Genomic DNA, 22709 nt, shown 5'->3' on the forward strand with positions numbered 1-22709 from the left:
TAGTTTTGAAGAATTTAAATATTTTTCCACTGACAAATTTCAAAAGCTGCACATTCAAATATACTTATTTCAGAACTGAATCTCTATTAAAGTGCAGCCTAAGTTGCTACTACCTAATATGGTTTGTTGTACTTTCAGAATAAGGCATAACTTTGAAATTAAGGTATTTTTGCCTAAGCAGGGTATGAAAACATTTTTATTTTTAAAATACGATGATTTGGGATTGATATATTTTTAGTTTTAGAAAAAAACAACACATGTAGTGACCATATAAATATCAGCATTAACGTTATTACCTTTTAACAGATAATATGGAGAAAAAGGGTACTTGTAGTTGTAAATCACCTCATCATGAAACAACTCACTTGGACAGAAGTGACTTTGCTGATCTAAAAGAAGTCCAGACCCAAACTAAAAAATGTTAGGTGTGTTAGATAAGAGTGACCCCAAAAACTCTGAATAGAACTTTCTAAGAATCTCTGAAAACTGCATATCAACAAAGAAAACAGAAATTGTGTAGCACCTGAACAGAAAAACAGAAAAAACAAGAAACACAAAGCTGGTGCTGATGTGTGTGTGTGACCATCCAGAGGACTGCACAGTCAGACCAGCCTCTGTCTGCAGCCCTGCAGCACTTCCCAGTTAATTTGCTCAATGGGATCCAGCCACACTGAGAGCAAGGGGACCCCTCTTCCCTGACACTGAGTGCAAAAGAAAGATTCAGCTTTCTTACAGCTTTCAGGATATAAATAAGAGCAGATCACATAATGGAATGTATCCTTTGAATAGTGTGCTTTGTGAATTGCTGGTGAACATTTTCTGATAGTGATCTTCTGATCTCTTTTTAAACTAAAAGCATTTCTGTTATGCTTTAAGATATCTTAATAAAAATGAAAACCACATACTCATAAAAATCTCTAAATATGAAGAAAATAGAGAGAAACTGGGAAAATGGATGCTTTCCATAATCTTGAACACATAATGTCAACCTTAGCCTAAGTTATCTGCTTTGACATCTTTGGGGAAATTAAAAAGTGTGGAAGGCCAGTGCATTAAACTGGATTTTGTTTAAAGCTTTGTTGCAGGCATTCTAACTTTTTCAAATCTGCAATATATTAGAACACATTGATAATTAAAATTCAATTTCTAGTATAAGAAAAAAGTGTCTGTTATTTCATTCATGAGCTCATTTCTTAAATGATGTTTCAAGTACAATTCTGATCCACCTCAAACCTACAGCTTTCAGCCAAAGCTGGTCAAAATCTTCTGTGCACTCAGCACAAAAGATTCTTCTATGTTTTGAAAGAAAAATAATGAAGTGATTGATGTGACACAGTCTAAGTTCTGCCTCACCAGTTATGTCTCATCATGTTTAAAAAAACCTTAATAATGTCAAAGATGAGGTACCAAGAAGAGGCATGGGCTTAAGGAATGAAATATTTATAGGCAAATGGTATCAGAAAAGTTCAAAATATATCACCTCAAAATATGTCTCAGATGAGTACTGATATTATTCTTTCCATGAACAGGAGAAAAATGTTTAAGACCTGTATCATAAAACCTTGCTCTCCTACACTGTTAACATCTAGTGGATATAAATATCCTCATTATTGCATTCTAATGTATGAATAAATCAATATAATATATATAATATAGAAAATTGTCAGAACACTAATATTTAAAGCTACTCTTCTCTTTTTCTGCGCTGTGTTCCCACTAGGATTTTAGATTTGGTTTGGTTTTGACTTTTCGTGGTTTTGGTTGTTCTTTTGGATTTTGTGGGTTTTTTAAAAGTTTGGATTATTGGTTTTTTGGTTTTTTTTTTTTTTGTAAATACTAGCCCATATTATAAAAGGTGTCTTTGAAGTCTGTCTAATGAAGAAGGCCAGCATCACTGCTGAGACAATTCTGCTTCTGTCAATGGAGTTTTCCCTGAGTCTGTAACCTTCAGGTCATTTCTTTGAAGTTCTCAGTCTATTCTCACTCTTTTCATTTCAGAATAAATTTTTACATCACATCAACTTTGGACTAAGAAGTAGAATAGATTACTATTCAGTTTTTTAAAATAAATAAATAAATTGCTATGCCTTTAAAAAAACATGAATTCCTTTCAAATAAACTTTTGGATGTATTTACTTTTCCTACCCATAAACTAGGATACTTGTACCTTTTCTGAAATGCAGACCCACTAACCATGTTGTTTACTTTATAAAGTCAATAGCCACTTCTGAGGATGTAAATTCTTAGCATACACATGTATTATTTTGATAATTAGGCTTAGCATCTTGTCAGCATTCAAAAGAAAGATAAATCTTCATTTCTCTTTTATTAAGAGGTCACAAAACCAGACATTCATGACAAAACTTTCTCTTCTGTTCCATCAGTTTTCTGAGGTAAGTAAGTTTAGGTCAAATGTTTTAGCAAGGTACATTATTATGCAGTCTGGAAGACAGCCAAAGAAAAATCTAATTGGAAAACAAAAATGAATTTATGGTTAAATATTCCTTCCCACTGAATTTTACCTTCCTTTATCCTGTGGGTAGGACTACCTAGGCAGTTTTCACAAGTTATGCAAATTAATTTTAGCACAATAGAAATTTAATACATTTTCTTATACTGTGTCTTCTATTTTTGACTGGGCACCTTGTCTGACTTTTGGCTTGAAACATAATTTCCCAGTGGATCAGTATACTTTCTGAACTAATTGCTTTGAATTTGCATGCGCATCTTTGATTGTATTATCTATTTCTTAACATAATTTATAGCATAAGGCTTGTTTTGGGATTGAGGAATTTTCTGGAGTAATATTCATATGACTATCTACTTCAGAACTACATATCTTCTCCATAAATAATTTTTCTGATGTGGGAAGTACTTAGAAAGTTGTTGCATTTTTTTGTTTTTGTTTTTGTTTGTTTGGTTTTTTTTCCTTTTTTGTTTTGTTGTTTGTTTTTGTATTTTTTTTCATTGGGGTAAGGTAAAAGTTTGCATTTATCTACATTTTAATTTGGAGATCACTTCATTTTTAAATAGTTATTTTTATATTCACCATAATGAACAACCATTTTCTTTGGAAGGCTTGTGTCTGAAGGTGCATCTATTTTTGAAATTCTTCTGCAGTAATTTACTGGCAGATGTTTTTGGCCCTGCCTAAAATATAGAAATATACTGAGACAATGTGACAAGTGTGTTTAGTCACAGACACATAAATAGAGAAGTGTGAGTCTCCATGGTACTCTGCATTTATTTGACTCTCTGTAGGTTTTTGACCTATTAGAATGTGTATTTGAAGGATTACATGCAACTGAAACTTTAGAATTGCTCACACTGGGAGAGAGGTGGGTGGTATTTTGGAAACTGAACTCACAAACAATTCCAAGTTTTGCAGGTGGCCCTCATCCCAAAACTGGTCTGTACCAAAACTGACACTGGAAATGGAAACTGGATTTTATATTTAGGTTGACTTATATTTTTTTTTAATTTATTTTTTTAAATTTGTGTTGCTTTTAGTTTTTCAATTGGCTTTTTTTTGAGGTTTTTGTTTTGTTTGGTTGGTTTGGTCTCGTTGGTTTGGATTATTTTTTCTCTTTCTCTTTTGCCTTTATATTCTTCAGAAATTCTCCTAACATATGCCTAGGCACAGTGGAAGCAGTAAAGCAGATTTCTTAGGGTTTTCAACCAGTTCTAGGGACTTTATTAGCTCCTTAGTCTGTTTAACTGAACAAAACCAGTTTCTGTTCAGACCTGTATCTCTGCACTACCCAGCTACATTATTGATAGGCTCCTAGTAGGAAAGCTTCAGATAGTGTCCCAATTTACTTAAATTAATTTAAAAATAGATTTTCTGTTATAATTATGTCATTACTGGAATAAATGCATCTTATGTTCTGTGATCAAAAAACACATTGATTATCACCAGATTGGTTTCAAATTAATTGGTTTAGCTACATTATATTTTTCACTTTCACAAATGGGAAACTCTTCAATACTATGATTTGCAAGTGAAAGAAAATAATTTTCCTTTCTGTGACTTATCCTGGGAGAGAATTTACACAAGGATGGATGGATGGATGGATGGATGGATGGATGGATGGATGGATGGATGGATGGATGGATGGATGGATGGATGGATGGATGGACAGCCAGACAATTTTTAAAATACCATGGTGTAAATATAAGATAATCTATACTGACTTAAATTTTTAGTAAGGAAAATCTGACAAAGGTACTTAAAGTCTTTCTTAAAATACCACAGGATTTAGACATACTTTGCAATTCCTCTCAACTCTGTTGTTCATGCTTATGTTACTCATCTTTGACAATCTGGCTTTCTGGACTTGATGCCTCAGGTTGTGCTTTCTGTCAAAGATGGGTGCTCCTGTTAGAGACTCAAAGTTCTTAGGAGGACCCATCCTTTTCTATTTCTACAGCTTTCTAATAATTAAAAAATATTTATCAATCTCAATGATATCTAGTAACATTTACCTAAATTACTCAAGTCCTCTCTTTTATCGTTGGAAAACACTTCTCAGTGTTACTGGCTATTCCTTTTCTCCCTATCATAAATTACTTTGTGCATTTCCATAACAGCATTCCATGTATCTTCTTTCCTACCTAATAGTTCTGTATGTTACAGCACTCTCTCCTCATATGAAAATCGTTCCAGGACTTGAATTTTTTCCATTGCCCTATTGTTTTCTGGACCGTTTCCATTTCTGCTATATCCCTTATGAAATTAGATGACTAAGATTTACTGAAGTATAAGACAGAAGAGGTGCCACTGATTTATGTATCACTTTTTTTGTTCTCCATTTCCCAAGAAACACCAGTTCTCATAGAGCATTTTTTGTTCTGATCATTAATGCACACATCAAGATTTGTGAAAGACTACCCAAACTCCATATTTTGGTGTGAATTTAGAGTATCTCCAGTGGTACTTCCCAACATGCATACATGTCCACCTTCAACATATATTTGCACAGATTGAAGTTGACATTAATTTTTGGCACAACCTTTAGTACTTAGTTTTCATTAGAGTGGTCTTATGCTCCAGGAAAATATTTTTTCAACTTAAACAATCTAGCTACTTCTTTAGCTGTGAATGTACCTACCAAAAATATTGGTCAGTTAGACTTAATTAGACAATAAGACAGAAACATTTCCTTTAACATTTCTTGTTAAGTTATTCTCCACAAAGAACAAATGTATCCAAGGAAAATTCTGAACATGATAATACACAAAAGGTAATAGAGTCCAAAATCATGGACTTAGGTAAACTATTGAAGTTATATTTAGGCATTTAACTGTGCTAAGCATCATTTACTTCCACAGTTCCTCAGAAGTTAAAAAGACCATTGAAAACTCAGGTTTTCAGGCACCTGAATTTGTACCCAGGAGTCCCATTTGAAACACTCACTTCTGTATTCCTCATTCAAAGTTTTTATAAGAAGCAGCTGAGGAAACTTAGTTTAGGGAAAATGTTGGTTTGTTTGTTGCTTTTTTTTCTTTCTTTGAATCATATTCAAGACTATTAGAAAATCTTTTCAAGCTTAAAAGAACTTGCTATATATCTCTGTATGAGAATAATATATCTTTCATTTTGATATTGATTTTAAAATACTCCTGAGCTTTATTCAAACACTCTGGACTCAGCCTTGCCAGGTTTCTTTGCCAAAAGTCCATAAAACATAATAAAGGATTTGCATTGCATCACAATGTTTCTCTATTGATATGAGAACAGCCTACTATGAAACATGTTATTTAATTCAGAATGCTAGGGAACTATATAACAGAATGAGCAGAAGGGAACATTTAGAATGAACATGAGAACAGGAAAAGATTTTTTAAAAAAAAAAAAAAGTAGTCTATCAACACTGGCCCAAGCATGCAACACTTCCAAAGTTAGAGATGCAATCCTCATGACTGGACCAGTTATATTTAAGCCACACAAGTTGCATGGGAATATATAGCAGAGAGAAAACCCACATTGCCTTGAGCTGAACAGTTTGACTGATTTGGGATGGCTTCTGCCTCTTAGAGAAAGCACTGAATAATGATGCAGGTGACAAATTTTCAGTTGGGGGGATGGGGAAGTTGTGTGGCTTCATTTTGGTATTTTGCCTTTTAGTTTATGGCACTTAGAGCTCTAGAATGACAATAATCTATTATGCTGGGCTCTTCAGACTTCTGGTACCTCTCACAGAACTCTTTGATCTATGATTCCACAATCACTAAAGGACTATCACAACTCACATATTGACAATTTCTCTCTGTGTTTATCCTGTACCTTTCTCAGAAGGATTTTTGTGTTTTCATTTCTGTAAGATTTTGCCTTGTTTTTCATGGTTATTAATATCTTCTTCCAAGTGTACCATTTAGATTTTTCACAGTGGTCTCTTCCCATTTCCTTCGACCAGTTCTGGTGAAATGAATTTCTTTCTTAAGACTTTCTGCAGTGTCTTTGGCATTTGAAAATTGAAATTTTATCTGAATTTCAGTCTCTGTTTCAGTAAAAAAACTGTTTAGTAAGAAACATACTTGAAGAAAATTGCCCTATGGAGTCTTTGCTGAGCACTTCTTTCAAAGCATATTACTTCTACCTTTTTTACTTGGAGCATCCAGAAACAAACAAAACACAGCAAAAGAAAAGAAGAAAATGATCCCCTATTACAAATAAAATCTAATTCAAGAGAAGAGATTAATCTTTTGTATGTCTAACTATAGCACCATAAGGGTATATATCCAAAATCATTATTCTAACCCATAAACATTTACATTTGAAACTCTGAACTACTTTCCTTTGGTTAGTATCCTGTTCTCTCCATTGACTGAAAAGGAAGTCAAGAGTAGATGAGGTACACACATCTGTAAAGTTAAGGTCCATGGCTGGTTGTCTTACTTCCAGCAGAAGGAGACAGACACTCAGAGGAACAAATCAGTATTTCTAGTGCAAAGTCAATGTAATTTGGGCCTATATCTGGTATGGTCAAAATATAAAACCTCAATGATATTAAATTAAAAGAATCAAATATGGTGTTGGTACAAGGGTCAGCCTCAGCACTGTCTGAACTTTACTTGATTTGTGGGTTCTCATCAGTTCTTTTCTCCTCAATTATAATTTTTCTTTCTTAGAATAAGACTATTAAGTTTTGCTTTTCCAAAAATTCAGGCCTTAATTCACAATAAATTTCCTAGTACTTCTAATGTTTTATGATTCCAATTTCTTACCTCCTTCCTTGGAGCAGAGGGTGATCAGGGTGTGAACTGTATCCATCAATTCAAGCTGCTGTTTCTGCAGGACACTGTTGTTGCTTGTTGCCTTGTTTAGCTGCTTCTCTAGTTCCTGGATTACATAGCTTTGTCGTGTAACTAAGTTTTGTAGATTTTCTTTTTCCTCTTTCAAAGTGGCCAGCTCCTCTTTGTGCCTTTCTTCCATTTCTAGAACTCTGTGCTCAAGTAAACTAAAATGAGATAAAACAATTAGTAGATATTATTTAATGGCAACACAGTTTATAATAGAGAAACCAGAACATTTTTTTCAGTGCATAATTCACTACCTAAATCAATAATTCTAAAATATGTCACATCTATTAATTCAGCCCACTGAGTGTCTCTGTCAAGTAGTCAACCATAACTGATCTCTAGGACTGCATTTTGTGATGTTTGCATGTTGTAATGCTTAAAGGGCATGAGACTGTCTATGTAGACATCACTGTGATCTACAAACATCCCCATGGACAAGAATAGGAGCAGTAAAACATTTGAGTGTAAAAGCTCAGGCAGAAAAGCCTGAGGGAAGCAGAGGAGGGAGGAGAGCAGGGCATTGAAGATGACATGGTTGGTAATGGGTCAATATGATGAGACAAAACCCAGGACAAACTGCAGAAGAGCTTGTGAAGGGCCTTGTCACTGGGTGAAAGGCAAGCATTATAAGTTATGGAGAAACATCAAGTAAAAGTACAAATAAAATATACAAATAGTACAATAAATGTACTTTTTGATGTGCTCTGTGAAGCTGGGGTAAAAATCTCACATCAGATGAGCAGTACCTGCTTTCACATTAAGATTAATACTGTTTTCCCAAAAGGTAAATCAGCAACTTGCATTTTAATGCAGGTCTCCCTTGTTTTCCTTGAGCCAACATTCATGTCCCACTAACACTCCCCAGCCATGCTGTTCCACAAAAGGCTCCACAGGCAGAAAACTGTTGGGCACCGTGCTATGTGACCTGCTTACATCAATTTTTATAAAGAATTTTGCACACGTATAGAAACTTTCTCTGGATTAATATTCTTTTTCTAGTACTCTTTCTGTCCTGTGCTGGAAGTGTTCCATTTACCAAGATGAAAGTCATATTAGGTTACATCTAGAAAAATAGTGGTGGTGTAGACTTAAAGGGCAGCTAATATTTGTCAGCTGTGAACAAGAAGCTTTTCCAGGACAGTGCTTTGATGCTGTGGTGGGAATTTAGCAGAAAGAATGTATTAGTATTAGATAAAGAAATTAATTCATTCTTGCTGCTACTTTCTCTTTGGGGTTTCTGTTGTATACACCAAAAGTTGTGTTTCTCATGCCCACAAACCAAGAGATGGTTAAAAACTTGCCAAAAAACTGCTTCCTGCTCAAGTCAGTCCTAGGTTTTATTTATTTGCACTCTCCCTCTACCTTTGTTTTTACTTCTGGATAATAGATCAGTGGCAAAATGCCTGCATAATTTTAGGTCATTTAACCTAACAGAGGAATGTAATAAAATCCATATGGAGTTCCTTCTATTCTATATCATGGAGCATTAATATGAGCTGTTAGAGATGATAACAATGAAAGGATTAAATTCAGGCACCAAAATTTGCAGTGCAAACTAGAGTGAGAACAATTTTTTTTTTTTAAGAAGCAATTTTTTTCTCTGAAATATTATAAATGTGGAATGTATAAAGATACTGAAGAAAACACACTTTGTAATATCAATATGTCTAGTTCTGTGAAAACCAGAAGCATCTGGTAAAGGGAGCAAAAAAGTAAAGATGTGATGGAAAATACATTTTTGTGGGGTCCCAGACACAAAGGAGAATATACCTCATTTTAAAAGGTCATTATTAAAAACAAAATAACAAGTTTTAGTGGACTGGAATAAGATGGTAGAAGGTTACACCCTGAAAAAATATATAGATTTTGAAGCCAAAGACTATAAATTATTTTAGCACCTTATCAGACCTATGGCTGATTTTTCATCACTTGAACACTAATATTAAACATCATGGTCTAAATTCACATGGATTTTTTTGAGAATATTTATGTGGTAGCTTTTGAACTTTCTTATGCAGAAAGTCAGATGTAGTTTAGGTTGGCAGCAGCATTTGAAAAATCTTCAGATAGATTTAGTTCTAGTCAAATTATTGCCAAACAAATCCACTTCCTTTTGAAATTTATCAGTTCTATCTACAGAATAATTCTCTTCACTGATAATTTTTCACAGAAATTACTGAAATCCTGATTGTGACTCTAGATTTTATCTTTTCTGATAGACTAGTTACATCAATGCACTTGGGATAGGAAAAAGGTGGCCTGGTCACAGTCTGTAATAGAATGGGTGCTAATGGGGCCAAATCCCAGTCTGACATCTTACAGTCCCCCAAAATATTATGTATTTTCAATGCAAGAGAAGATGTAATTTGGGAAGATAGAATATAGCGTTATAGTTATATTGTAAGTAAAGACAAAAAAGTTTCCTTTTTCCATATACTGCAGTACAATGTATTTCCATAATTCCATGTATCCTATCTGTATGGCCACAACTAAATAATCTCCATATCTGAATGATTTCATATCAAAGAAAGAGCCTTTGACAGCCACAATTTATGCATTGCATTATTTGTTTCCCACTGTGGCCTTCCTAAGGCCATAGTAAGTGAATCTAGGGGGTTGACAATCTTATTTGTGGCAGCATTGGCCATGTCTAGCAAGAAAAGAGAAGCTGACAATGTTTAGAGCTCCACAGTTTGGAATCTACAGAGACAGAGAGGAAGCAGATGTTTTATGGCTTTAATAATAATACATCCTAATATTTCTGAGTGGTGTGTCAACATGTGGTGGAAAGATGGAAGTGTCATAGTGCTTGCTTCCTTTAGTTTTCTACATAGATTAAAAGTTTTGTAATTATAAACTGCTAAACTGTGCTATTTTCAGGAATGCATATATGTTCATGCAATTAGCTTTCTATATCCATAAATCTGTATCAGATAAAAGTAAGTCCTGAGGATAGGACAACTCCCTGTATTCCTGGGAGAAGTCCAAAACATTCATTTTTGTTTTACTGTGAAACAATGAGAAAACTTTGGTCAAATCTCCAAATGGACAAAAGCAAAGTCTTCACACAGATTGGGGATTTCTGAACTGATCTGTTCCAAAAGGAACAAATCCTTCAACAGCGTGAGAAAAACTGCTCTTATGGCTTTTGACTCCAATATATGGCCAGAATTATTCATTTGTACTGTTATACTAATATTTGCTATAGATCACTTATATAAAAAGATAAAGTGCTGAGTAGTTAAAAATAATCTTGCAACAGATTGAAAGTGATTAAAAAGATATTTAGGGTTTCTTTAACTGTGGCAAGGTCACTCTGTTGCCTCTTTTTTGTAACATCAGACAACTTCTAACAGACAAATACAAATATTAAGAAATAACTTTGCTGAATGCTTGGTAAAGATATTTTCTCAAATTTTTAAAAATGCATTGTGAAGACAGGGTCAAAATTGAAATATTTTTAATAATTTTCATTAATGGCTATTGCTGACACAAAATATTAATTAAAACAGAATTAAAGCTCTCTCTTCATGAATCAGTCCAACATCCTCAAAAGACTGACTGAAACATTCTTTTATTACATTTCCCAGTAAAATGTTATAGCTCTTTTTTTGCAGTAAGTTTCCTGCATTAATTTCCTATAAAATTCCTACATGTTTGAAATTTCTAAATTTTCAAAAATATTACTAATATAAACTTATAAAACATTAATGGGAACTACAACACAATAAAAATAAATCACCATTCACCAGAAGCATCATATAAATATTCATCTATTTATTTATAAATATGCACACATAAACACACATATATATATATGTGTGTGGGTTTTTTTCAATTGGAGCCTTCATTTTGGGGAAATAAATCAGGCATTTGGGGAACAGAATAAATTTGTGAATAAAAAAGTGTAGTTAACATGAATAAATACCAATATTACCCATTGGTAATAAACACTTTGGAGTCATTTTCTAGGCAAATATTAATTTAAAACCAAACACACATACACACATGCAGATCCCAAACCCAGACAAAGTTAATTTTTCCAAAGGTTTTCTGTGTCTCAATGTCTAATGTGGTTTTGGTGGGGATAGGGACCCACTTTCATTGGTACAAATGGTTTATTGGCTTTGTCAGGATACAAGCCCATGGAATGACTTGGTGCAATGCCTCAGTGCACCTGTGCTAGGTCCAGCTGATTCAGAAAAAAACCTTACTAGTGCTGGAGAGGGTAGAATACCCATAGAGATGTCAAAGAATGACTTCTAGTGCAAGCTGTTGTCATTTTGAAAGGTGATGAAGTAGAACATGTAGGAAACACTCTGGTTGCTGTCCAAGGGGAAAGTCTGGTTTAGACAAACTGCCTTATAAGGTAGTTTAATCACTAATCCACTCCAGACCACAGAAGTTTATGAGATTTTTTTAATCTTTGTTTTCAGAATTTTCCGTTTAGACGTGTAAGAACAGGATATAGACTAGACCTTGGAGGTAGACACTTTTGCATTAAAATAATCTTCAAAAAATTATGATTTATTAAATATACAGATAAAACATATACTTTGTTGAGCTATTCAATAATTAAAGACAAGTAAAAAAGTCACTAGAAAAAAAGTTATTTTACCATATATAGGTTTCTTTTATTATATATGCATGGGAAGACACGTGGGTAGAGGATTTCAATGCTTACTTTTGAGTGCAAGAACATTATTTTACCAAATAAAGAGTGACACAGCTTCTTTATATTCCCTTTTATGTGAGTGTTTTTAGGTGCTGGCCACTCATATTACCTTGTGAGTCTGATACTGTCTGATCAGTTTATGGAAATGTGAAAATATGTCCCCATATTTCTCAGGGCCAATAAAGTAACAAGTCACTTAGCAGCAGCAAGACTGCTTTTTATGCCAGTGACAAGATAATTCCATTGAAATCACATAAATGAAGTGTAAAATTGGGATTTATCTTGTTAGTATATCCACAACCCATCTTTCACAGTCAGACATCCAAGAGCCATTCTTGAGTCCTTGCTTTTTATAGCATACAACAATTCTTGTACTGAAAGTGTTAATCCAGTATTATTTTCTGCAAATTCAAGCAAGATTTTACATTTAAATTTCACTTCCACTACTTCTTGATGGAAGATCCAGAATTCCATTATATTTTACCTCATTTGTTTCATTTTAGCAAATAGAAAGTTTTTTTGCACTTGCATATTGAAACAAATGGCATGCTATAAATTAAATACAGCTGGTACACTCTGGGGAAAAAAAAAAAAAGAAAGGGGTTCATAAGGCACTTAAGAAGGAAAATTTTTCAAGAATAAATCAAAATAGCATTTAGAAAGCTCTTGTGGGAAAAAAAAATGGCAATGGAACAAACCACCATTTACATTATAGTGGGTGGGAACCCACAAAACCAAATTATTTATGGCATGAGAACACTCAATAGACGCATGATTCTAAGGCAAATGTGACTCTACTTACACCATGGAATATCTTCCATTTCAGTGGAATAAAAAGAAAAAAAATTGGCCCTTCTTCTGAGCAGAGACAGGCAGTAAAGAGAAAGGCCAAGGATAGACATATTTCTAGTCTAAAGAACATGTACTGCTCTCTTGTTAATGTGAAGTGTTAGTTTTATTTAAGGATAATATGCAAGTTACTGTAGTATATCAATGATCAGTTATTGTTACTATAAGAATTTGGATTACTTTCTTCCACAATTCAGTTCTATGAATGTGATTAATATCTTAATTTTTATTTTATATATAGGAAATTTTAGCACAGAGAAAGAATTTACCAGCCCACAGTACACTATCTCTTTTGATTGTTTTTGCAAAGACAATAGCTCCCACTGTGCTGTAAACTGTGCAAAAGAAAGAAACTTTCCAAAATAGCTTAGAGTCCATGTATGTAACGTGGATAAAAGGAGTTTTCTCTATTTATTGGTGTGAAAGTGATATGGAGAGGGATTATGAGTACCTAACTACAAATAGCAACTAAACACAGCCTGATGAGTAATCTTCAAATATTGTTTAAATTTAAGCAAGCATCATTGGCATGTCCAGAAGCCTGGTATCTGCTGAGATCACCAAGATTTGTCCCACAGTCAACCTGACACCCACAATTAATTTCAAGTTTAGAACCTGCAAGGCCAAGACTAGACAGTTCTTTGTGAGGAGTAGATGATAATACCAGAAAAAATCCATATTTTAGTGTAATTCTAACACTACCTCCTCCCTAATTTTATCAGATGCGAGGAGACTTTAAAAGAACCCACACAATGTATGCCAGGTCCTCAAGGTGCTACAAGGTGAAATTCTGCATGCTTTGCCATCTATCCACAAATACCTATACCTCTGAGACAAACAACAAAAATGTGCTTTTAAAACACTCTCTGTTTCTTCTGACTTTTCAAAAACCATTTTATCATAATGTCAGCCAAGTCAAAGGTCAATTCAAGTAGGGCTTATTTGTTTACTGACATGAAGGCTTTTTACTCTGATTCATTCCTATGGTAAATAAATAAACAAATCCAAATGATTAAGTATATAAAATGCAGTCTCTTAAGCAGCCAACAAAATTTTGTTGCTAACCATATTGCAGCAGATAAAAGCACAAGTACTTATATATTATATAGGTCTTATATTGATATTCAAATAATGCTTGAATTAAGTCAATTTTGAAATAAATTTGTAAAACATGTAGAATGAACTTCCCCCTGCCTATCCCATCTGTGGATTACAGAGAGACCCCATACAAGCAGTGTAGGTGAATTACTTATTTTTGAGATTGCTGAAGACAAAATTAATCCCATACTAATTTATTCACATTTCTATTTGGTTAAGGGACATATGTGGAGTTCAAGAGCTTTCAATGTAATACAATTTCTTCAGAATAACATTTGCTGGAATTACTGGTTACAAATAGTTTTTAGATTAAACACATTAAATTGTTTTTTATAATCAGTATCAATAATGACCTATTATTCAACCAGCTTTGCAACTAGACACATTTAACAAACACATTTCTTCATAGCAATATTTCCTATGTTATAATTGCATTTTGCCTTCTTTACCCTGAAGCCTCTTGCCCTCCATGGTGCTGGTCTGCCTTATGCATAACCCTGGGCAAGGTTTTTCTGCCTCAGCTGCTGATTCCTGTCCAGCAGCATGGGGTCACACTGCTGTCCTTGGAAGACTGACTGATCTCAGTTAAAACAGTCCTCTGCAGCTTGTATCACATACTTCAATGTCTGCCTTGTCCTAAAAACTCTTTGCCTCATTTCAATATCAAATGTAGACAGAGGAAATAGAAAGCTCAGTCCTAGACTGCCCTGACTGCTGTTCCTTCTAGAAGGGGGCTGAGTGAGGCTGAGGAGTCAGAGCCCTGCCTGCCCTGGCTGCTCACCCCTGTGCATTGCAGAGGCACAGGGCTCTGGTACACAGGGCAATGGAAGGGGAGCAGCTTTCCCCACTGCCAGTGCCTGTGAGGAAAGGCCAGAGCTGACCCGTGCTGGGCACAGCTGGCTACAGCTGTACAGTGTGAGGAGTGGAAAAAGGGAGAGAATCAGTGCTGCAGACCAAGGTCAGAGAAGGGGAAGGAACAAGGCACTGGAGCAGACACAGCCCTGCAGCCTGTGGCACTGACCATGGTGCAGCAGATATTTCCCATGGAGGACCCTACACTGGGGCAGATATGTCTGGAAGGAAGGTGACACCTGTGGAGAGCTCATGTGGAGCATTCTCACCCTGAAGTACTCAAGCCTGTGGGAAAAAAACAAGCTGGAGACTGGAAAAAAACACGAGGAAGAAGGCGAGGCAAAGTGTTGTGCACCGTCAACAGCCCCAATTCCTCATCCCTTGTACTGCTCAGAGGGCATACAGAAGAATCAGGAGTGAAATTAACCCTGGGAAGAAGGGGAGGTAGAGGTGAAAGGTCTTTGTGGGTTTGTTTCTCTTTCTCACCATCCTACACTGTTATTAATTGGCAGTAAATAAGGCTGTTTTGCCCATGACAGTAACTGGTGAGTGATCTCCCTGTCTTTATCTCAACCACGAGTTTTTAATCATATTTTCTCCCTGTTTTGATGATGAGGGGGTGTGAGAGAGTGTCTGGGTGGGCGTCTGGCATCCCAGACAAGGTCAGCTCACCACACATGCTCTCTGACATATTAAATTGCTAAGCCCAGTGACTTCAGATGCTGAGTCCCTCTGTCACAGAAAGGCAACACTGGAATTGCTTCCTAGCTCTCAATTTACTGCTTAAAAAGTTGTGTTGATAAATGTTTTTTCATCAGCTTAAACATAAAACCCAAATGTTTACCAGTGACTTCTTAAAATGGAGTATAGCTACAAGTATGCTAATAGATATTTGCTAACATAATTGAGCACAAAAGGAGGGGGAGAATGTGCCTTATCTTTGAATTCATTAAAATTAGAAAGATGAAATAATGAAGATTTTCTGTTTATGATGTACTTTAAGGTCATTGAAGATCTCATAATTTAATATTAGTATTTTTTTTCTTGAAAACACTCTTAAATGTTATCCCTATGCTGCTAATTTGCAGGAATTGTGGTCATATGACTAAGTTGTCATGAAACAGAGTAAGAGGTAAATTTACAGTTAACATTAAAAAAGTGGTAAAAATCAGTTTACGTTTATCATACAGGACATAAAATAGTGTAAATTCACACCCCAGGTATTTTAGACACTACACAAATATTACCTATGTTGTCCACTTACTATATTTGCTCCTTTTATCAATGGCTTGAAACAAAGTGTACACAAACCACATTCTAATGAACAGAGAAAGAGACCAATCACTCACTCTTACCTGTTCTTCTCATGAATTTTTAGAATTTCATGTGTCTGTTGTAGCAGCTGCTTTTCTAGTTTGTACGTTGACAGGGAATTTTCCAGTAGCTGAATTTCAAGTCTGGATGTTTGATTTAGCACCTTAAGGATAAATTCAAAGCATTAATGTTTATACTGTCCTGAATATTTTGTTTTAGCAGCATAGCATAACCATTTCATTCTGATTTGATGATTTGTCAGAAATTGTTTCTAAATCCTTTTTTAACCTCGGCTGCTCAGCTGATGCAGATGAACTCAATCAAGCTACACTGATATGTACCAGCTGATATTCTGGCACTCTGTTTACTGTAGAATAGTAGTAGATCAGCAGAGAAAGGCAAGGTGACTGCCAAATAAGCTTCATTTCAATGGAAAGAACAAGAGACATGCCTCAAACATGCATTCCTACAAAGCATGCTTAAACCAGAAAAGTGCAAGACTAGTTGGAATGAAGTCAATGTGTTGCATCTGCTATTTTGTAAATAGAGCTCCTACTTTAGCTTTCTCCTGCATTCTCTCTTTTGTGGTGTTGGCAGCTCAGTGGCTTATTTTCATTTGAAATCGTTGACATTTGCAGAGCAATATGAACTGTCCTTTTATGTTGTCCTACAGAGCTTTAAAAAATGGGAAATGATTGATATACAGCAACAATGAAGATCAAAAGCTATGGTTTAACCTGTTACTCATTATTTAGCCTGACACTTGCATCATTGACAATAGGTAGCTGTTTATTGAAAGTCAAATGCTGATCTAGTTTCCTGGGCAGTCCTACCTTTGTTGCACACACAGAGCTAAATGTACTAACCAAATGAAACCAAAACGAACAACATAACAAGGGTCAATCATCAATGCCATTATTACCAAGAAACAAAGTGTGTTTCCTGGACCCCTGTGTTGAAATGTTTTGTGTGGTAATGCATTAGAAAGGAAAGAGTTTGGGAAATGTTCTCTGCAATTAACAGCTTTTTGTAACCATGCTGGGAACATACCTGGGTTTCAACATCCGTGAGTTTCCTGGTCTGCTCTGCTGTCTGGCTGAGGAGGCTGGTCCCTATCTCGAGCATGGTGGCCGTGTGGTTCTGCACAGCATTCTGCTGCAGCTGCACCATCTCTGATTTCATGTTTTCCACAATGTAGTTCTCAAGCTGTAAAAGAGAAAAGGTTGTAGCTTTGTAGTATTTTAACCTGTTTAGGCATTCTGGTGTCATAATGGGTGCATAGCTGGCATTATTGTCGAAAGCAGAAATTTTAATGTTTTCAGGGGGATCCCAAGTCTCAGTTGACCATATGACCACTGGAGTAGGGATCTGACTATCTTCCCCTTTCAGTCAGAGTCCCAAGATTTTTCCAAGTATCATGGACTGCTGGCATGAGCTGGAGCAGGCCCTGCCTTTATTTGTGTCAAGGTTGCAGTGAGCATCTGTCATGGAGATATCACAGCACCTTCAAAATTAAACCCTAAAAGAGCGAAGCACACCAAAGGAAACCATCAAACCCTATTTGGACATCATAACTTTTATGTGGACATCATAACTTATATATGCATTTATTCCATATCAGAAATCAGAAACTAGATGTTTTCACATATAAATAAAATACCCACAGATAGGGATATAAATACAAAAATAAATTAATATTTTTAAGTAATTTTCTTTGCCTGTTACTTTAATCACATTACAGAGGGCACTGTGATTGTGATTGCATCTGTGTGAGCTACAGCAGTTTTGACTAGCAAGAACACAACCATAGATTGATGCACATTGTATAACTCATACTTTTAATTATTCCTGTCTAACACTGTCCCCATGGTATCCAGTCTTTGGCAATTGCCCTTGGTTATTCACCCCTAAGACAGCCTCAGATTGAATGAGAGACTGACTCATTATAACAACAGAGCTGATTTTCCTGTTTCAGAATTACTCATTAAATGCTTTTGTAAATATTTGGTTCAGAATACCACCCCAATAGTTTCTGTGAGCACATCTCTGGAGTATCAAGAGCTGTTCACTCAGGCAAAGGAGGGTTGAACAAGGTCTGAAATAATATAGGGGCTTTGTTACATTAATTCCCCTTCCTTCCTCCCTTCACCTACTTCTTTTAGTTTGCTCTGTAGATTTATTGGTTGCAATACTGGTCCTGCTAAAATCAATGCCAAAATTCCCATTGGCTTCCATAGGCCAAGATTTCACCTATTATTTTTATTGCAGGAAGCCAACAATTTACCAGGTGCATTATGACCAAGCATGGAATTTCACCTGAAGTCTTCCCTTCTCTGGAGGCCTTGTATTAAGCATATGAACTGAGCTTTCTTTGTGATTAGTTAAGAGCAATAGCATCTATTTACTAGGTGACAAAAGGATCCTTGCAGGGTGGCCTCACAGAAGATTTGACACGTGGAAACCTATTCACAGAAACAAATTAAAGAACATTTAGGAGTTTAAGTAATTTTCTAGAATTCCTTCATCCTATAATCAAATTAAGTTCAATTCCTCTGGAGACTCTGAATTAACAAGTCCTTAATTTACTATATCTACTTATTTCAGCTACTTTCTTTGCAAAAGTGAAACAGAATTATCTTCTGCATTCTTTTCCTCTCATCTCACCCCTCCAACTATATGTGCTTCCACAGTAAACTGATGTCCTTGTTATTAATTTGGCTGCATCTGCTTTCAGTAAGACTCATTACATTGCAGAGGAGTTGTGGGTAATGCTGAATTACCAGCGGGATGCATAAGAACATTGTAACATTCTCAAAAATAAAACTGTCAAAATGTTCAGTGTTATTGGTTAATAAACATTCCAGAGGATTATATATTAGAAGTATCTAGCCTTTTCTGGAAAATGTCTAGTGAACAACCCCCATAGAAACCACCCAAACACTAAAAGAACTATTAAAATGGAAGCTGTAATTTAGGGTCTATGTAATGATAAGTGTTTGTGGCAGACAGCTTATAAATAAAATTAGAGCTTTTCCTTTGATTAAATAATGTTGATTCCAAGTAACAACTATATGTTAAGAATTGGCATGATATCCAGAAGATGTTTTCATACAGTGCCTTACAACAAGACTACAAGCTAAAGTGACAATAGACTGTTCTCCTCCAACCACAGACTGCACATCATTTGGAAATATAGAAAGACAATGTCCAGTGTTATTTTGTAAGAGCAGTTTTGTGTCATGCCTTAAAAACATAGCAATAGTGCAAACATGCTAGTAATGCTCCACTGCAATCTAACCCAACCAATGAAAGTTCAATTCTTCTTTATTTTTCTGTTTGAGGGAAGGTCATATCTCCCCACAGTGACAAATTGCCGCAGGGAGTGAGATAAAAAAATGACATTTGATGTGATTTGTGTTTTATAAACACACAAACAGCCTTAGTGGGAATAAGCAGGAAGTAGAAATATATAGAATACCTTAGAATTTCTTTGAGTTTTGAAGAAGCAGAAAGGGGTTAGGAAAGATGTTATCACTAGAAAAGTTCTTTTATTCATGTAAAAAGCCAATATTGCATTTATTTAAAAATATATTCTAACTATTAACTATTTATCAATGAGGAAAAATTGATAAAATGGTAAACTTACAATGATACAAGCTTCATGTATTACAATTCCAATGAGTAGAAAACAACAGTGCTTGCACAATTTCTGTTGGTATATGATTACTGGGAATCAAGCACAATGAACATGGAGGGCACATAAAGGCAGTGATTTGATCATTTATAAACGTTAAAACTCTAATCTGTACCACTTTTGAAACAACCTTACCAGATTACCTACATTATGATGATACAGGGTCATAACTTCAGTAAATTTATGAAAACAAGCTGAAGTGAGAACTTTAAGTGACTGCTGCACAAATTGGACTCATAGAAAGGCACGTTGGGATATGTGTTATATGGGGCTTTCACAAAACCATTGGTTATGAAATATACTGGTTATGAAATACATTGGTTATGAAATTTATTTTTGGGTTTCAATTCTAAGAGGAACCAGATAACAAATCCACAAACTCCATATGTATTCAAACAAACACTTATGAGAAAAGCTGGGTGTAAAAACTGTATTCCTTTTTTTTTTTTTTTTAATTCAATGTACCCAGATTTCTAGCCTTAAGGCAACAAGAAAATAAGCCTGTCAGTTTTTCAGTTGCATATTACTAAAAGTAAATATTAGCATGGTACTGGCACAATTATTATATGCTTGGTTTTGCTTTTTCATGTTTCTGTAATATTGCAACTCATAATTTTGACTTGCTTAGATATTTTTTATATCTCAACACCCAATCACAATAATGTGATTTTCCAAATTCTGTTCCTGATGGAGAAACAAACAATGACTTGCAGGGAATGAATGTTCATTTCTGAACTGAAACTTTGGACTGTTTCTTTCCAAACCAAATGTTCCAAACACATAAATGATACTTTTCCTTAAATCCTTGATTCCTTGAATGTCTGAATCTTTGGCATATCATATGTTTACAGTCTGGCTATAAGTCATAATTCAATAGATGCAATTCCACTGTGACCAGTGAAGCCACAGCTGCATTCTCCTCACACAACGACTGAACACTGCTTGATTCAGCCCCAGCTGAGTGATACTGAGATTTCTTGTCTGGTTGATTTCCAATACACTAATGACACTTGTCCTCATGGAGGCTGAGCTTGGGTTTATAGAAACCTTCAGTGAAATAAAAGTATGTTATAAATGTAGAGGAACCTTTCAGCTAGCTAAAAAACAAACAAACCAAAGCCCCAAATCAAACAGGTTTTACTCTTCAGATAACAAGACAACATTTTGTCAGAAGATTTTCCAAAATGCATGAAGTAATCTTTCTGCTGCATTCACATCAGTATGGTGTCTGCAGCAGTTTTGTTTTCAGTTCTGTGTGTTGCAATTCAAGAAAGATGTACATTATTTGAAAAAGTGTACAGAAGATGAAGAGTCATAAATATAAAAAATTGAAATACTTGGAAATTCTTATATTGATAGGAAGGCTAACAAGAATATCACTTACTGGACTAACACAAAAATGCAAAGGGAGAGTGAATAACCTGTTTCCCACATTCATGAAGTTTCAGGATCAGAAGTTTTGTTTTTGCAAATTAGATGAAAAGTTTTGTAACAGTACAGACAATAAAATACTGGTAGGGATTTTTCTGACAGCAAACTGTGAAAAGCCCATTGCTGTGGAGAGCACTTCAGGTAAAGACCAGACAAATTATGTAATTTTCCAGGTCTTTCTACTTATATTGATTTAATTATTCATAGGCTATGCTTCAGACCCAAGCTCGCAGGCTCAATATTTGGAATCAAACTCTATAGTAAAATCTCCCTTGAACTGAGAAGAGGTTTGGAAGACTCATCTCCTAATGAGACTTTTTGAAGAAGTCAAGAAAACAGAGGAATGTCCTCAATTAAAACCACAAAAATTAAAGAAAAAAAACCAAACCGAACAAACAAACCAAGAAAAGCAAGCCACAGATAATGATATCAAAAAACGGAATGTTCTGGATAGAACAAATCGATCAAATTAGGACATTCATTGAGGAAGTTTCTGAATGTATGAACATTCCTCCATAGGATAGCAGCCTCCAGAGCATCTGAGAAATTATTTCATGACCCAGCTCTGCAATTATAAACTGGCAGAAATTTCTTAAACTCAAGTTACTTATATTAGGCTACTTTCAAAACTGCAACCCCTAAGAAATCAAGCAATTTGTGGATATCCAAGTTTGTGTCAGTGGTGTCTTGGCATTTTTGTACCATTTTATGTTATTCAGTAAAATATATAACACGTAAAAGGTGGTAACAGATAATAATGGAAGAAGAATATGATGTGTGGCATCCCACTAAAATCTTAGGAAACTGGAAGGGGGAAGTATTTCTTTTTATTCATTACTATATTTTATTATGAATAGAAATAAAAGATATGGGCAATATATGGTTCTTTGCTTCAAGATACTTAAAGACATCCCCAGCATAATATAATAGCATAATATTCAAATATGAATTTTAGTTCCTTATTAAATATGTGGCAAGAAATATTTCCAATTTGTTTTTGAAACTTTATGTCATTCTAAAAGCTTAGCCATTTCTTAGACCTAAAACCCAAAAGTCAATATGAATGAAATTTGTCACTTGAAATGCCACTAATTACCTCTTCTACAAAAGCATACAAAATATTTAGGAATAAATTTCAATTATTTTTGTGTGAATATTTGTTCATACAACTTATTTTTTAACCTTAAGCCTTAATAAAGCCAACAAGCAGCATAAGTGAGAATCACATCAAACATGATTAAATGGGTCCCACAAGGAAACTTCTGATAATATTTAATCATAACAATATGTTCTCATTTTCTACTGATTAGTATTATTTCTGGTTCAAATAATTATCTTGTTGAATGTCAACATTTATAAATTTTGTTACTGCATGAATGATATTTTTCTTTCTTGATAATTTTCTAAACCATTTCATTCTATAAACTAAATTTGTTTGGTTTTACAGTTGACTGAAAATATGAACCATCCTCAATATACACTGGGAAGATATAG

At 34.9% G+C, this 22709-nt stretch overlaps 1 protein-coding gene across 1 annotated transcript in view; it reads right to left on the reverse strand.

Annotated features, from left to right (window-relative positions):
• Positions 1 to 22709, reverse strand: part of ANGPT1 (angiopoietin 1) — a 147746-nt gene that overhangs the window by 63993 nt on the left and 61044 nt on the right. Inside the window, exons 2-4 of the mRNA XM_079300957.1 lie at positions 17141 to 17296; positions 16132 to 16253; positions 7228 to 7460 (exon numbers count right to left, since the gene is read on the reverse strand). Of these exons, the coding sequence (XP_079157083.1) occupies positions 7228 to 7460; positions 16132 to 16253; positions 17141 to 17296 (511 nt within the window). The remainder of the gene's footprint in view (positions 1 to 7227; positions 7461 to 16131; positions 16254 to 17140; positions 17297 to 22709) is intronic.

This window comes from Erithacus rubecula (assembly GCF_903797595.1).
Source record: "Erithacus rubecula genome assembly, chromosome: 3".
Taxonomy (NCBI): domain Eukaryota; kingdom Metazoa; phylum Chordata; class Aves; order Passeriformes; family Muscicapidae; genus Erithacus; species Erithacus rubecula.